At 39.6% G+C, this 18,029-nt stretch overlaps 2 protein-coding genes across 3 annotated transcripts; both read right to left on the bottom strand.

Annotated features, from left to right (window-relative positions):
* Positions 1 to 591: 591 nt before the first annotated feature.
* On the bottom strand, positions 592 to 6,487 carry gja2 (gap junction protein, alpha 2). The gene is made up of 2 exons (XM_064350399.1): positions 6,190 to 6,487; positions 592 to 2,674 (listed from the first exon to the last, which is right to left on the bottom strand). The coding sequence occupies exon 2, from the start codon at positions 2,623 to 2,625 to the stop codon at positions 1,540 to 1,542; it is 1,086 nt and encodes a 361-aa protein (XP_064206469.1). The 5' UTR covers positions 2,626 to 2,674; positions 6,190 to 6,487; the 3' UTR covers positions 592 to 1,539.
* Positions 6,488 to 8,302: 1,815 nt separating this feature from the next.
* On the bottom strand, positions 8,303 to 14,607 carry gjb1a (gap junction protein beta 1a). 2 transcript variants are annotated; one of them, XM_064350389.1, is made up of 2 exons: positions 14,503 to 14,607; positions 8,303 to 12,967 (listed from the first exon to the last, which is right to left on the bottom strand). In XM_064350389.1, the coding sequence occupies exon 2, from the start codon at positions 12,951 to 12,953 to the stop codon at positions 12,234 to 12,236; it is 720 nt and encodes a 239-aa protein (XP_064206459.1). In that variant the 5' UTR covers positions 12,954 to 12,967; positions 14,503 to 14,607; the 3' UTR covers positions 8,303 to 12,233. The 2 variants fall into 2 exon arrangements, with proteins under 2 accessions (XP_064206459.1, XP_064206458.1); XM_064350388.1 differs by lacking the exon at positions 14,503 to 14,607 and adding an exon at positions 13,417 to 13,515.
* Positions 14,608 to 18,029: the final 3,422 nt, after the last annotated feature.

The following is an 18,029-nucleotide window of genomic DNA, read 5'->3' as shown; positions in this document are numbered from 1 at the left end:
CTATAACTTTATTCTACCAGAGAAGAAACATGTAGTATTCTGTAAAAAAAAAAAAAAAACAGTACCTCAGAAACATTTTAGGGAGAGGGAGCTGCTGATGTGGCCTGTTGGTTGGATACTGGTGTATGAGTCCAAAATGTGTCCAGCACATTTTCAGGGTAAGATCCGGGTTTCAACATTGGATCGCTTCCAGGAATCCATTACAAAAACTGTTCTCAATCCAAATCTAAGGAAAATTTCTCTTGCATGTTAAAGATCATGTTTGACCTAAGAAAAATTCCTAATTTTTCGCAAGATTTGCATTTGTTTGTAACTTTTAGTGGCCATCTTTTTCAGAATGTAAGAATGATGTAAATTTATTATTCTGAATTAATTCAGACTACTACTTGCCATTGATCAGTAGTAATGCTAAAATGTATATGATGTTTGAAGTTATCAATATCTGAACCTTGATTTTTTACAATTTTATTGAATCAGTTTTAAAGATGTGTGGTATGCATGGACCAGAATGCATTGCTGCATGTCTTTAATTTAGTACATCTTATTTAAAAGAATTTCTTTAACATGCTGGATATAAACGGAAAAATCTGATTCTTTTCGATATAAATATGTTTATTCATATAAAACACTTACAGTTTGTTGTTTGTCTAGATTTCGGATCCTTAATGATTCTTTTGATATTCTGGTGCTTCCTGCTCTTGATCTCGGACAGCACATGACCCCTGCGTTTGTTCCTGCGTCGTTGCTTGAGTGATGATTAACAGATATGTCACCAGTTAAAAGCCCTGTTCTTATGGCCTGCTGCTGGTGCTGGTCAGAGATTGTGCCTTGTGATTTGTGATTTGTGCCTTGGAACTTGATCCGAGTGCTTTCTTTGTCTGTCTGCTGGGGGAAGAATCAAAGAATCATTGCTTTAATAATCCTTTAGACCCTGACAGTGCAGGCCCCTTGGGTGGAAAAGACAGGTTTAAGTGTTTGGTACAAGAAAACAAACACCCCTATGCACTAGCATATGAACATTGGGTCATTTTTTTTTAAAAGCATGTTGTCGTTTGAAGCATTTGAGAAGTGTGTGAAAGGTTTGCAAGTTATTTGTCGTAATACTCTAGTCATAATACAGTAGTGGTATGATAATAGAAGTGGTAGTATTCATAATCTCTGACTCATGGATGTATGGATTCAGAATACTTGTTTTGGCAAATACATAGGTTTCAAGTAAACACTTGAATATGTTCAACAGCGAAGTCCTAGCTTAAAGTGTACCCACATACTGGAGTACAATATTGTAGACACATGGGACCAGCCATAGAGGAAACACCTTAGGCAGACTAAAAGGTATACTACATTGTTCCTTGCCTACTAGTGCTTGCCACCCCCCATTGCTTCAGTTGGAAGACATGTACAGTCTTGTATTATGATCATTGCATACAACAATGTATGTTCATGCTTGAACATGAGACCACATATCCTCAGTAGAACACAAACAGCTTATGTCAGTTACTAGTGTTTCTCCGACTGCCTCAGTGGAGAGGCAGGGTCTCAGATCTTCAGATCGTCCAGTCTGGTCTTATTGTTGCTGTGCTTGCTGGAGCGGCTGGGCCGACGCTGGTTCTCCACCGGCGACCCCGGGGCCGAGCCTGAACCCTTCTTCACCTTCAGGTCGCATTCCTCGGGTTTACTGTTGCGCTCCACGGCCAGGTTGTCCCTGTTCTGCTTGTAAGCCTTGCTGTTGTAGGGCTGGTAAATGGAGTCCGGCTCTGTGAGCGGTGAGAGGCTGAACCCGGCACTAGTCTGAAAGGGTCCAGGGACAGGATGGTGCCTGGGAAAACAGTTGTAATTGGGTACGAAAGGAACCGCAGCCTCGCTGGGAACCTTGGAGCCCAATTCAGATGCGAGGTGAGAGCGCCTGTACCTCAGCCCTTGGCGGCACTTGGTGAAACCCAGGTGGTACATCTCCACCAGGTTGAGCAGGAGGGAGATGCAGGCCACTACCAGCATAAAGAGGATGAAGATGGTCTTCTCGGTGGGTCTGGAGATGTAGCAGTTGACCACATTGGGACACGGTGGCCGGTTGCATGTGTAGAGGGGCTTGAGCTCGAAGCCGTAAAGGAAGTACTGGGCCACGATGAAGCCCACCTCGAAGAGGGTCTTGAAGATGACGTTGAAGACGTAGGTGCGCAGGAGGACCCCGTGCAGGCGGATGCGGCCCTGCTCGTCCCGGACCGAGGCCTTCTTGGCCTTGCTCCCGAGCAGCGGCTGCTTGTCGTTCTGCAGGGCGAGCTGAGCCCGCTCCTTCTCCTGCTGCTTGTGTTTCTCCTCCATTCGCACCAGGTGCAGGATGTGGCCCAGGTAAATCAACGTTGGTGTGGAGACAAAGATGATCTGCAGCACCCAGAAGCGGATGTGCGAGATGGGGAAGGTCTTGTCGTAGCAGACGTTCTGGCAACCGGGCTGCTTGGTGTCGCAGGTGAAGCCTGACTGCTCGTCGCCCCACACCTTCTCGGCGGCGGCACCCAGTACCAGGATTCGGAAGATGAACAGGACGGTGAGCCAGACTTTGCCCACCACCGTGGAATGCTCCTGGGCACTCTCCAGCAGCTTCCCCAGCAGGTTCCAGTCCCCCATCCTGGCTCCAGTACTGGCCTAGCTCTGCGAGGGGAGACGATCTGGGCACCTGAATTTAGAGAAAAGTCTATCACTGCCAGAGATCTCACTGGACAAGAACATTAACGTCAGATCGGACCAAGAAAATTTAATAAAATTGTACTTTTTCGGTAACTATAGACATATTGTTAGACCTGTGCTTTTTGTACTGGAATTATCTTCTGCTTTAGGAATATTCTGCAAATCTGTTTGTCTTATACATGAATCTATAATACCACACTGCTGTGTTGGTATCTGGCATTACAGGACACCTATTTTAAAAATGAACCCATTGAAAGATATAGCTTAATATTAATCACAAAATCAGATGTTCTTACAAAAAGATTTATAAATAGCACAAACACTGAAACTCTGGTTATACAGCTTTGCTCTTAAGTGTGGGATGAGTGGAAATCGTGGATTATATCATGGCCTCACTTTCTTGATTTCTCATTAAGTCTAATCAGACTTCTGGTGCAATACATTTTCCTTGTGCTGCACAAATTAATGTTTGAAGAGTTAAGAAAAATGTGGAGGTTGACTGCATGTTTTGAGACAATCTGCCATCATGGAATAGTCTGTTTTCTCTTTCAGATGAGTGCTTTATAGCTACATAAATACTCCAGGGCAGAGAAGTCTCAGAAAAACAAGAACTGGTTGTTTCGCTATCCTTACTTGATTGTTTCATTGCTCTTCCAATCCCCAATTTTATGTCTTTCATTTTGCACTATTAATGCTTTATGTAACAAGGAAGACAGGCAAATATTTGTCTGTTTCTGCTGAGTCCATAGCTCTGTCTTCATGGCAGTATTGCATGTTTTTTTTTTGTATTCCTAAAACCAACACTGGATAAGACCTTCAGCTAAGTGATTGTAATATAATAGGATGCATTTGGTGAGTATATTCAGAGATCCCTGGACTTGCCACATGAGTGTTCAAAAAACATATTTTTAAAGTTCCATGCACATTAGATACTTAGTTTGCATTTTTAGATTCATTATAATTATGCACTCTAAAATAACTACCATGTTTAATAGACATTGCACAGGCAACAACAGGAAGTGCACTAAAAATTAACACCAAACTTTCTCTCTGAATAAAATTATATTATTCTGACCAGCATGACATTTATTCACAACAGACCTCAGTTGAAAAAGTTAACAATTGGCCAAGATAGCACAAGGACTACAGAATATGATAAACTAGATCCACATATATTTAACAGCGTTGACCATGAGATCTGTCTAATACAAAGTTTTTCTTTCAGATCTCGTAAAGATGTGTGAAAATGTGCCCACTGGCCTAAGCCACTTTCTGACGAATGTGCAGACATTTTCCCCTTTATCTTGTTACCAAGGCAACCACACCCATAACACTGTCCAGACAAGACCTCCTCCCCCCAAGTTGCTTGGGCTTGTGAACCTTTGAACCAATCAGAGAAAGCCATCTTGGTCTGGCTGTGCACATGCTCAAAATGGCAAACCGAATAGAATAAACTACATCCCACAGAACTAAATAAGAACAGTTCTGTGGTACGACCCCACAGCATAGAATTATTTAGTGCACTTCTTGCAGTTGAATTTGTGCTATATAGCGTTAGCATCAATCAATAAATTAATCTTTGTTCACAGAGCACATTGCATGAAGAATTTGTCACAATATGAAAATAATTTGGCTCAATACACACAATGCACAATAAGGTATTCTTGTGAGTGGGAAACTATTCTGAGACCTACTTAGATGTGAACCAACACAATGTACTCAGTAAACAGACTGGTCAGCTTTCTGTGAGATTCATTGTCTATGATGTCTGATGATAACATTTATTTTCTTATGGATAATAACAGTAATGTAATAATAACTGAATTTTATAAGGACTGCAGTGCATTCTGTCATAGGATCCACCACATATAATCTTGAGTACATGAACATCCCGGTCCCCTGAAAGTTGTTTTATGAAGCTCCTGCCAAACTGTGTCTGAGCGTTTTGTTGGCAGGCAGTGCATGCCAAGCACTCCTGGTCTGTTTGTCATCATATACACAAGGTTAGTCTCAAGCATGTTCCATGTTCCACGTGTATGACCTAGAGCAGGTGGCAGTAGCCCGTCTCTACACATTAGAAACTGGAGAGTAAGTGGTCCCAGAGATCCATGCATATGGCCTGCACACTGTAGGCTTCCTCAGAATTGTGTTACTGGTGCATTCCCAGAGGGTGTGAATGCCATGTAGTTAACGCTCCTTTACTGCTAGGAGCCCTACACACATAATCCTGCTCAGGTCACGCCTGACAGAGTCTGAGGTGTGAAGGCCCAGAGCTAGGCCTTGCAATCTGGAACTTTGCCTCAGTACATATTTTAATATGCAGAATATAATGCACAGGTGAGTCAGCAAAGCACTGGCACAAAAATATACTTATGTTCTGTCATTCATAATATTAGGTTAAGCAATAGTAAGTATATTACGTAAATTCGTTAAGCCTGCTGGCATGGCTGTGAGGAATATGGCATAGCTTAACGTATGACAAAAACAGTTGCACTGGCAGGTTTGGGAGGATGAATTATGGAATTATGGATCTGTAAATAAGGATTTTGAAGGCCATAGAGGTGATGTATGCTTAATACACCTCAATAATCCTTTTTATTGGGGTGCATTTTCAAGCAATTAAAATGTACTTCTTTATGTACATCAATACCACTAATTGTATTTATTGGTAAATGGTAATTGTACTGTAAGGTAAAGGACTGATTTTAAAAACCCTAGGTGTCATTTAATCTGTTAATTGCTAACAGTTTTGTTTTGCTCTTAGATAGATATACTATGACATCATGACCATATTGCTACAAACTCCAGCTGTAGCTGCTAATGCTAACTTTATTGAATTGGCTGGCTGGCAAGAATATTCAGACTTCTTTCTGTTTGTAGACAACTTTCTTGTTAAAAACTCCCAGACTACAGAAAGTGTTCTCAAAATTCCTCTCTACTGGTTGAATGGACTACCGGTGAAGCCACCATATTATCAGACAGGAAATACATGGACATTCTACCGTGACGATAAAGGCTGAATTAATTCTTAATATAATTCAAACTGTATGAGCATCCACTTGTACAAAATGTCTGAAGGTGCTAGAATTGTTGTATTACTCCATGGCTTGTATGAAATGTAAACAACACACATTTGCACGTTTGAATCTGTGCTCCAGTTTAACATTTTCAATTTATATATACAGCATATATGTGTGTGATACTGACTGGCTGAATAGAGATGTACTGATATATATTCTGTCAACATTTGTCTTGAACTTTGACTTACTTTTTTTTTTTACTTCACAAATGCAGCTTGGCAAGTACAGCAATTACTAAAATGAACTTACCAAACTGAGTTTGTGAAGAAAAGCTGTACCATCTGTTTGCTTGTAATTCAAAGTTAAGGACAGATGTAGATTAAATGCACACCAATGAATTTGCAAAAATTCCCATTCAGCAATGGGCACAGAACTCCCTGCAATTGTCAGAAGTGTTAATAAAAATACTGTAATGCGGACCCACCTTCTCAATGCGCTCATCTCCAGCAGGAAGAGTGCTCTTTTTTTGTAGTATCCATGCAGGTCACTGATACAGGTGGCGAAGTGGAACTCCCCCAGTCAATATCATGTCCTTGAATTGACTGAAACTGGGCTGATATTGTTCACAACTTTCAACTTTTCACAGAAGTAAATGGAACAAGCATTCAGTGCTTGCTCAGTAGAACCTATTTCCCTGTAGAGTGAATTCAGGTCCTGCTGAAACACACAAGTCTTCTGTTTGTACTCTCCTTTGCCTCCTTGGTTAAATTTGGCTGCAAATGCACTCCCTACTGTGGACAATAAAGTGCTGCTAGCTTGATATGTCTTCAGACTTGGTGAGTGGCAGCTTAGCTATCCAATGGGGTGCTCTCTGTCTGGCACCAGAGATATTCTAAATATAATTCATGTCTGAGGGGAGGGTTATGCACGCAGGGACAACTTGGAATTTGGTTGACTGGAACTCAGATTATAGGAGCTAGGCCGAGGCTATGTTTTACAAAGGCACACGTTCTGCAAGAAAGACTGAGCTCTTCACTGTTAAGGTTTCATATCCAGTGATGGATTGTCACATAATACACATTACTTCTGATGGCCTAACAGGAATTTCGGTCTTCCTTGGCCGTAAATACCTGGCTGTAAATACAGCAGAGGACATCCTACCAGACAGGGAGAACCCAAATAATTTCATTATTTATTTGAACAAAGTGATAGCCTTGTGCAGCCAAACAAACCATGGTTCGCAAGATTCAGAGTCATCAATAAAATAATAAAAGAATGCATTAAGAAACTCATTAATGCCTATAAAGTCCATTCCTTTTTAAAAAAATGGCCAGTCACCTGTTTTTTTAGGAAATCAATGTGTGTTATGATTTAACAGTTCAAACAACTTCAATTAACAGTTCAAACCTGATGTTAAACCAGGAAGAACAGAGCAGAATGTATAATAACCATATTCATATCACATCGCTCTTTTCGATCTGACAACTGTGAATCTTAGTATTGGTCCATTTAAAAATTGTATGTAAATTATGCATATTAGGATATATTCCAACTGTACCCTTTGTTACGGTATGTATTCTTGTCTTGTTTTGCCGTAGGATTCCACAATAAATGGGCCCCATGTCTTTGTGCCTGAAAAGGTCTCTCGTCCCTGGTGTGCCCCTGATTGCCACAGCAGGGTGCCGCTGTCCTGGGGCCCAGTATTTTAGGGTCATAAGGGTGCTGACACCACCCAAGGCCACGTTATTCATAACCTGGAACTATGCAAGAAGCCTAATTCTGTAAAGCCCTGACAGGCCTGCCCCGTGGTTCTGAACTGTAAATGTTCCCACAGATGGCTGGACGGGATGGGGGACGTACCAAAATAATTCAGAGTTCAGAAGGTTAGGTAAAGAGTCTGTGTGTGCTGTGTGTAGCTGCATGTGTGATGGAGCAACTGCAATGCCTCACAGTCTGACCTAAGGTCTCTTTCACACTATAAGATGTATGTGCCTTCCGACACAAAGTTAGAGGGAGCGTGTTTGTGCTGCCCCCTTGTGGCTGGTTAAGGGACCATAACCTTCATCTTGACCACGGCAAGGAATATTTTATGTATACTCAAGACCAGGGTTGGAGTCAGTTCCATTCTCAATTCAGTCACAAAATTCATTGCAATTCAGTTCAGGAATCAGAATATGTCTTTAATGTTTATACATTTAATTCCAGTTAATTGAGTATTGACTGAATTGAAAATGGAATTGACTCCAGACATGCTGTGGGAAATTTTCTAAATGTCCAGAGTATGATAGAGGAAGTTTTCGGTTACACACACTCAATTCATACTGAAACTGAGCGTTCTTATCTGTAACTTACAGTGGCCAAGAATTCAAAGCAACCCAAATTTATCTCAACACAAATGCAAATTGGAAAACACGTCAACAAAGTACAGTTAATACACAGTGACAAAAAACAAATGCAAATACAAAAGCGTGAATGTTCCAGTATAGAAAACCAAGGTGATTTAAGAAAACCTCATCAATTTTTTGTGATTGTAAATTTCACTATGTGTATCAGTCTGTGAAACAATTGTTGTTTTGCACTGTTTTTAAGTACTGTCAACACCATACACCACACATGCAATTTTAATGAGGTTTAATACAATTTAAGTTTACCACTCTAGGGTACACTGTGGTGATCCCATGAGTACTAAATGTAATTAGACAAATAATTAGACAGTAATTACATATTGACTTGAATTTCTAGGGGATGGTAATGTGTGTATGGATATACAGTTTATATGATATGCATTTTACTGTATGTGTACATAACATTATCTGTTGGTGGAACTGTTAACATCATTGTTGCTTTGATCGCTCTGATTAACTTTTCTTGTGTGAACAAGTTTAACAGCAACAACTTATTGTTTTGCCACCATTGTCAAGTCATGACCATTAATTTGCATGTGTGACCACTAAGTCCTTGCACTATTTTACAGGATAAAAAAATGTACAACATCTAATCAGATGTTTAAGGGAAACTTCTCTGCTTAGTCAGAAGGTCCTTCACAGATCATTGTTCCACTGATCATTTGTTTTGTTTTTTTATTGTTTTTTTATTTTTTACAATATTTAATATTTTAATAACACTTTTTAGACTGCATAACATTTTTGCATTTTTAAACCTTGACAGCACGTTATACAGAGGCATTTATCAGCACTGATAAAACACTGAAAAAAAAAACATTTACCTTTCAATTAATCATGCATATACTTCTAGGAATTGTCTATAATTTTCCATTACGTTGTCATACAAAGATGCATCTTATAATGGTTATATGGTCCTGTATTTTTTTACAACTAGAAAATATTTGAAAAGATGAATCAGACTTCTAATTGTGAATGTCTCCTGTGGACATCTTTTACAATTAAGTACCATAATTCAATACTGATAACACTGCATTATTTTATTTTAATTATTTTAAACTTTATTAGTTTAAACTTTAATATTTTAAAATATTTGACTTTCATTTACTAAACACTGGGACACAGTCCCACCAGAGAAGGTAGAATTGAATTTTATTTTGTCTTAAAATACACTAACTGTAGAAAATTTCTTCCCGTGCAGCAAAATATTCATTACAGCATAACATGGATGAAGTCAGGTTTAGGGCCCAGTGGAATAATCCAGTTTTTTATTTCACATGCATTTCAGTCCTCCAGCACCAAGAGGTCGACAGAACCTCTATTTCAAGCCACAAGTCAAACAGTCATTCAGTTAAAATTGTCGCAACCATTTTAGGTAATCATTCAAATGCCACTTAATCCAGAGGAGAATGAGAGAGCAATGTCTATACTTGTTGACACTTGTGTTAGGTTCAATGCATTAGATAAAGCGATAAAGTCATGAGCTCTAATTTCTGTTGTCAAAAGTAATCATTGTCAGTTGCTGTCTCTTCTTTCATGGATTGACATTGATGCATAAAAGTTTGCTTAGCAAGATACTTCTCTCAGCATCGACAGAATTTGTAACAACTGACCTGTAGGTTTTGGCATAGCTTCATATTAAACTGGGAAATATTTTTCCTTCTGTATCCCAGAATTGATCCAGTTTGATCCAAATTTGGACATTCATTATTGTGCTGTTCGTAATTCTGAAGTTCTGTATGGCAATCCTTATCAAGCCTGGGATAGAATTTAGCGGGAGTTTTCTACATCCATACTGCAAACTCATTTAAGGTACAAAATCCAGACAGCCTTTAGACATTTGTGATCTTGTAGACTGAACTGTATTTCCTTTCTCATTACTGATTTGATTCACATTTCTCTGTTACTTCACTGAATGTTGAAATATACTGACAATTTAATGTTCTGTCTGTGCTGTAAAACTGTTGTGCCAGTGTTCGATGTACATTCATCATTCATTATAGGTTTTGTGAATTCTCCACTGGGTCAGACCATTGCCATGTTGTGCAATGAGAGACCACCATTTCTTCAGACTGTTAATGTCTTCCAAAAATGTCCTAATTTCCTGCTAATTACTGTCATTGAGCTTCCATTGTATTTCTCAATACAAGCTAGAGCAAATTACAGGAAAATAGAACTGTTTATACCATGTCACAAATTAATTTATTAAATAATGTACATTCCATCAAAATAAGATAAAAACATGACTTTTGAAACTAATAACGGTAGTTAATGATACATATGAAATCACTGGTTACATATTCCAGGGTTTACATTATTGTATTATACAGTCCATTCAATCATAAGTGTATCATATGAAAATGCATGGTTTAAAAGATGAACATGGAGGTATTTTGTCTTTGCTGATCAACACAGATTTACAGTTAAATAAATCACCCGTTTGGTTTAAGTTATTTACCGAAGGGAAGACATACGCACCTCTGAATCATGTATATTCCGGGGCTCTGAACAATCGCAAAAAATAACTTTGGGAAGATTATTTTAAAATTCTGACCTTCAGTGAATAGTTAAAAGTAAATGTTCAGTCAATTATTATTGCCAATAACATTGGAAATTATGTTAGAGTTCAATTTTGCCATTTTATTACAATCAACATATGGGTGGGGGACGTTAAAATCACCTTATGATATCAATAATTGAAAGACAATTACTTTGAAGCACTTCTTTTTTTCTGGTTACACCCCACAATGTTTCTATAAAGCAAATAGACAAATTCAAAATATAAACTGTAATCTAGAGTAATGGATCCTTCCTTTCCATAGTGCAGATTTAACCACATAATAGCCTATACACTTTTAAGCCATAGATTATTATGAGCAATGAATGTTGTATTATTTAAATGAATGGCTGAAATGACCATTGAGATATTAAGATATGAGATGGGTGATTCATAAATGAGTTAAAGCAGAATCAAATATACTTCAGGAGAACACACCTGGACTTTTAGAGGGCTCTAATCTATTTACATCCAAGGTATTGCACAGGGTAGCTTGCTATTTCCTTGCGGCAACTGACGCGTTAGATATTTTCCTTTGTGGATTTTGTTCTAAATAGGTTGCTTAGCTCTGACCCCCTTCCCTGAAATGGACGCCCAATGTGTCAAGGCTTTGATTTGTATATCTGCCCAGTGGCACCAAAGAGCAGAGGATCACTACTGCTAAATCTGTGGTAAGATTCGGCTGAAGGTGAAGGCAGGGGAGGGATCGCATGAAAACATAAACATTTTTGCAGGCACATGTAGGTGGCACTCTAGTTCAGCGGAAAATGAGTCTCTTAGGGTCATCCATGTTTTCTATCAGCGCAATAACACACACACATTTCCTTTCCTGTGCTTATATAAATACAATGGACAGAAAGGCTTTTAATGAAGTATAATATTTTTTCCTTTACACAACCTTCTAATTCTGTAATATCCAGCACCTCGGCTGTTTTCAGACTTTTGTCAGAGGTTAAGGCAGAGGCTTCCTTTTTTGGTTCAAGGATAAAAAACTGGTCTCATAGCACATTGACATAGTTTAGTTGAATCTAGTCATTGGAATATTTCCATACTTTAGGCATGTTCAAATAAAAATGAACACACCTCAAATTTCAAAAGAAACAGTCTATTGTTATAGGCACCACTAAAAACACTCTTGAGTTTTTAGAGCTTTTGAGTCCTTGGTTCCCTGCATTCCAGACTGTCCCCTCTACAACCCACACAATGAACTGCAAGTCAGTTATACTTTTGCCCCTAAGTTTTATGCTGGTGGTTGCCAATATTTATGAAGCATTGGAAACATCTTGTTTGGGGCCTTTTCAATGCAAAAATAAATACATAAATAAAAAATAAATAATTAAAATCAATAAAGTAAACATGAATAGATGATACTGTAAGTTGCAGTATGATTTCAAGTTTTCTTTACCTGTCCATACCTGAATGTATAAAGTATTTCCTCTGGTAAAATATTCCAACAGCAGGGCAGGCATAAAATAAATGAATTAAATTATTGCCATGTTGTGTCCGGACCAATGCCGGGAGCCGGTTAAGCCTTGTTAGTAGCGAGGGCTGGATGCCGGGCTTGTTTAGCTAAAAGCAAAGCTTTTTGGTGATCCAAGCTCCCATGGGTGAGTCCTCAGCATTCTGGAAGTGCCTGCTGCATGCCCTTCCCACTAGATACAGCGCCTCGGCGATGTTGAGCAGGATACACACCCCGGAAACCGCCAGCATGAAGACAGTGAAGATAGTCTTTTCAGTGGGACGGGACACAAAGCAGTCCACCGTGTTGGGGCAGGGGTAGGAGTCGCACTTGACAAGACGAAACATTTTGTAGCCCGGGTAGATCATGTAGAAGATGTACATGAACCCAACCTCGAAGAGGACGCGAAATACGAGGCTGATCATGTACGTCCACCATAGAGCGCCGGTGATCTTGAACTTGTGGCTCTTGATCTGCTCCAGGTCCTTGGGGCTGCCCCTCCCGGACAGCTTGAGGATCTTTTTGTCGATGTGGCGACGGTGAGCCACATGCATGGCCACCAGGAGGGCAGGGGTGGAGACCAGGATGAGCTGCAGGGCCCACAGGCGGATGTGCGAGATGGGGAAGAACTGGTCGTAGCAGACGCTGTCGCAGCCGGGCTGCTGGGTGTTGCAGGTGAAGCCGGCCTTCTCGTCGCCCCAGGCGCTCTCGGCCGCCACCACCAGGACCAGGATGCGGAAGATGAAGAGGACGGAGAGCCAGATGCGGCCGATGCCAGTGGAGTGCCTATTTACGCCGCTTATAACGGCATAAAAGGACGCCCAGTTCATTTTCGATTCCAGGTCTATAAGAAAGAACATTTAGCAAAGTTTGCATACCCAGATAAACACCGACAAAGGCAACATCAACATATGTTCAATTCAGACAAATTTGTATATTGTATAGTATCAGAATATATTAAAAAATCTCAATTATACTAGATTAAAATCTACATGCATCTTGCCTGTTCATTTCCAAGGTTATGTCCATATTATAAAGTGGTTTATTGTTTTTTGAAGTTGATCAATTTGCAGTTACTCTTCCGTACTCTGCAAGACCCGCCAATATATTTACCCATTATTACTACGGTACTCTGAACTCAAGGCGTTAATAGAGATCCATAATCCTCGTAATGCTTCTATTTTCATCACATAGCTAGCCGACAGGTGTGAAATTCAGAAATCCCAGTGCTTCATTTGCACCTGATCTGTGTGAAGTGGTGTAATCTGCAGAATTTACAGAAAGGCAGATTACCAGGCTCAGCAGGAGGTGTAAGAGGCATAGGCACCCAGGTCGGGAGGCAACGTCGACCTGCTGGCGTAGCCTGGACATCGAGACGCGCCCAACTGAGAACCCAATCGCTCTACCCGTCCCGTCATCAGCAGGCCGTTTTAAAGCGCGAGGTGATGGCCAGTCACCACGTAGGGGGTCACGTGGCCCACTTTACCCGAGCCAATGGCAGGCGCATAGGTGTACCACATGACTAGAATGTCATATGGGTTGCAACGCCCCCCCCCCCCCCTCCATACTGCAGACCTGAGGTGTACCAAATGGTTTGGCCTCATTTTATAGCATGGGGTCAACAGTATGACCTAGATATCAATTTAAATATTTGCATTTCTAAAATTTATAATAAGATTGCAGGATTTCAATCCATGTATTTGTGCATGTGTACATATGTATATACATTTATACACACACACACACACACACACATGCATAATACATAATTTCATTCAAAAATGACATATGGGCATCAGCTATGATATCAGTTTGTTTCAACTCACTGAAGTGGTGACTTATAATAGTCAAATCCAGACATAATGTTGTCGAGGTCAGAGAAGTATGAGGAGCCGCAGCTAACAGTAGCCTCATAACCAAGTGCAGAATGCAGTAACTTTGGATTATGAGTTGAAGTGCAGGATTTGAAACAAAACTGTTGACTCTCCTTCCTCACCCTGTTATTCAAAGTGAAAAAGAAAATCCATACACCTTATACTTGACCCAAAAACCATATTAGCATGAGTAATTACTGAATAGATTGAATAGACTCAAATGAAAAGCAAGGAGCATTGAAGATGTTGAATCATATACTCACAAATCGTCCTATACAACAATAATCTGTACTTCCAAAAGAGTATTCTATTTGACAGTTTGTGGAATAATCTCTTAAAATGTAAAAGCAAGTCTCTGTGTTAAATAAACCATGCAATGAGGCCAGCTTTTCATTGACGTGTATGGTCCACTGTGATAAAGTATTTTGCTGAACAGAAACCACCACTGATTCCCCCCCTCTCTTGTTGACAGCTATTTTTTACACATTTAAAAGAAACAATTTACCTTCAGTTGAAGTGGAGCACAAATATGTCCAGAAAAGGGTGGATTAACATCAGTGTAGTAAGCAGTTAATACTCAGAGGCTCAGCTGACTAGAAGTCCAGGCCTTTGGAAATTGCTAATGAATTCCCTGACACTAGCCACTACCCTGCACTGTAGAAGTCATATGCTCTTATATAAACTATTTACATACAATGGTGGCTTTCACAGCAGCTAACAAGACTCTTTAGAATTCAGATCAAACCCCTTGATTTCCGCCTACCCTCGGCAAAAGAATGAATCTGTGTGGACACAAAAAAGCTTTCCTCTATTATTCATTGTGCCGAGGACAACGGGGTAAGTGGAGGTTGTTTTGACGCAAGTTAGAGTAAAAAATAAAAACAAACAAAAATGACTTCCATAAGGCTGGGATGGAGAGTATGTCAAATATTTACATTTAATAATTTGTATCAAATATAATGATTTTGTAATAACCAATTTACCATTAATGTGTCTGTTTATTAAGAGATGTGCAAGGCTGATTGAGACATGAACTATTATTTTTTATTTATTTATTTAAGGGCTTTTGAACCAAATGCTGAAAAGCATATTGCCTGGGTGTTTCTGTTCTTAGTGAGTTTAGCTTAATATATATTATGTATGTAATTCAACACTATGTGGACCAGAGACTGGGTTATCACTTAGAAAATGTTGACAAACATTGGCCACTAACAAAATAGCTACGTTCTTTATTATGACAAGAACGTAGCTATTTAGCTAGAACGCAACACTTCTGACGACAGTAAATTGCATTAAAATGGCATTTGGAAGAATCTTCTCCAATTCTATTGCCTGAAAACTATTCCCATTTCCTACCAGAAGAAGTGCAGAGACAAAGCAAAATGCCAGTGAGCCACACATTTAAAGACAGTAATTTATGGAAAAACTTTAATCAACATTTTCATTTGAGTTTATCAGAAATTGAGGCCACATGAAATAAAAATCAAATAAATTTTCCATTATTGCATTTTTGTAGCCTCTAAACTGCATTATAACAAAACAGCCAAACTTCACCACAGACCATTAGCAAACTATTGGTTGCCAAATAACTGAATTGGTCACCCTAAATTTCAAGTAGATTAAGCCATACGTCTCTTAGGATTTACAGATGGCACACAGGCATGCACAGTGCAAGAAGCAATTGCTAAAAATGCAAGTCCAAAATGAAGAGAGAAAAAGAGAAATAGTGAACTTAATATAATGTTTAATTTTTAAAATATTCTTATTTCATTAAATTATTGTGTTTTAAGTTTATATTGCATTAGGATAATAGCTAGACAATAAGTAAGGTAATTGTTAAAACATAATGCTACATTACATACCAACGCAAAAGACAATGCATAACTGAGGAAACCTGCTGTTTAAATGTAATGGAGTGTAATATAAATGCATGAACTGTAAACTCAACCAAATTCTCTGTTCAAGCAGGGGTTAAGTAGTGGGTTTTATTGTGCAAACTATCTTGATGTTCATAATTTGACAATGTGTTGGGACTCTGTCTCGCTTCTTCTGGATTAGATTGTTAACTTAAATGTGGCAAGGGAGTGAATTATGTTTAATGGGACTGTCAGCCTCATGAATGACCAGCTGTATTGTTCGTAGAGCTCTCTAATGCATGAGCCAATTCCACTTTGAATGTGGCTCACACTCAGTCGAATGTCCTGGCCTGTGATTCAGTCCAGCTGCCCTGTGACCTCAAACATACGTCAAGCAGGGTCACTGTTCCATCTGTAGTCGTCAGAGGGCCGAAAGCCTACCTCCTTGGCTGGAAGTTATTCCTCAGTTTATTCAAGCATTTGATTCTCCCGCCCCCACCGGAGTAAGCAAACACAAAGATTTACAGTCCATGGAAAACAAATGGCGGAGCAGCAAGAAAAACTGGCCACTGTTTGTGTGCGCTAACACTTGATCCAGAGATTGCACAGCCTTTTATTGGTACAATAAGACCAAATGCTACCATTTAATAATATGAAGTTTCTAAAGTGCTTGTAGTTATCCCCCCTCCCACACAAATGCTGTTGTTGCACCCAACTTTAGGAAAGCCTGAAATGCTATACGGGTATGGGATCTGTGCCACCAAGCTGTAACTATGAACCTTCTTTTTTACTGAACTGTTCAAAACTAAATTAGCTGTGGCTATACAATAAAACAACCAAAATCACACAAAAGGGAGAAATTATATCCAGTAGTTACCTTGCTATTCTACACACAGTGGTAGATTTTCCAAATGCCTCATTCAGTGCATGTGTTGCAAACTTAAACAGCATACTGTACAGTCTCAATGGAGACGAAAGTTTTTAATAAGCACATGCAAATTTTTCAATTAAACCAGCAGTTTTATTAACCAACAAATCACACATTATACATCCAGAATACATATATACATATAGTGGTGAAATGAGTTAGTTTCCAAATTCAACTGTGAGGTTTGGCAGTTCTTGATTTTCATTTTACAGGTTTCCTCCTCAGTCAAAATTTAGATCATCCCCTTAAGTCACATTTGCATTTATTCTGTTTTTTTATGGTGAAATTTTCTATCAATCTGGTCACACGATACACCATTTTAAAGTGTTAAAACACATGATTCTATCCTATAAACCATTTTACCATGTCAATGTTTTAGCAACAATGGTTCCTTAATTTGTAACATGTGGGGTGGCAGAAGGTTTGGGGGTCCTCACATTCTTTGCATTTTGGAAATCCACAGATGAGAAGCATCACGATTATTTTTACGTTGACTGTTGTTGCACCCAACTGCGCTGCAAATAGGCATTTTGATTTTCTCGGTCAGGAAGATAGCAACACAGTTTTACAGTGATGTCACATGAAACAGATACAAGAACTGGAGACAGCTTCCGCTCACTGGTTCCATGGATTCCTTTGGGAGCTGTTCATTGGGGTATGAACATTGAGATATGCAAGAACTGGATACAGCTTCCGCTTACCGATTCCATGGATCCCTATGACAGCTGCTCATTGGCACATGGCGCCAATTCATGGAGGCTGCCATGTTTGACTATGGGGCTTTTTGCCACAAACGCATGCGCAATGGGTACCTAAACGTGAAGGATCATGGTAAGCCAGTAAATACAGAGCAGTGATGTGAACCCACAGTTCTGTGCGTAAACCACTGAGCACCCTGGGGGCACGCTCTGAGAATTGAGAGCCGGAGCAGGTTTTCGGCTAGCTACAGGATTTTATGGAAGAAAAGGGTGCCTCATTGTAACAAGGACATTTCAAATGTGGTTTCTAATACATTGTAGAACACACTCCTAAAATCAGCATTCTTCCCTATTTTGACATTTCCTCCCTCAAAGAAATCCTGCCACTCTGTTTTAAGCACAGAAAGATGGCTGGCTTTGTTCGACAGCTCAATATGTGCGAGCGCCTCAAAATCGCTCAACCACTCAGGCAGGAGTTACTGACGTGTCACAGGTTCTGCTACAGCTTGGCCATGTGAAGAGTTGCCAGGACAAGTCTGACTCCAAATGG

The sequence above is a fragment of the Anguilla rostrata genome, chromosome 9, assembly GCF_018555375.3.
Source record: "Anguilla rostrata isolate EN2019 chromosome 9, ASM1855537v3, whole genome shotgun sequence".
Lineage (NCBI taxonomy): Eukaryota > Metazoa > Chordata > Actinopteri > Anguilliformes > Anguillidae > Anguilla > Anguilla rostrata.
The sequence above is the reverse complement of the archived record's forward strand: the minus strand, read 5'-3'. Positions and strand labels throughout refer to the sequence as shown.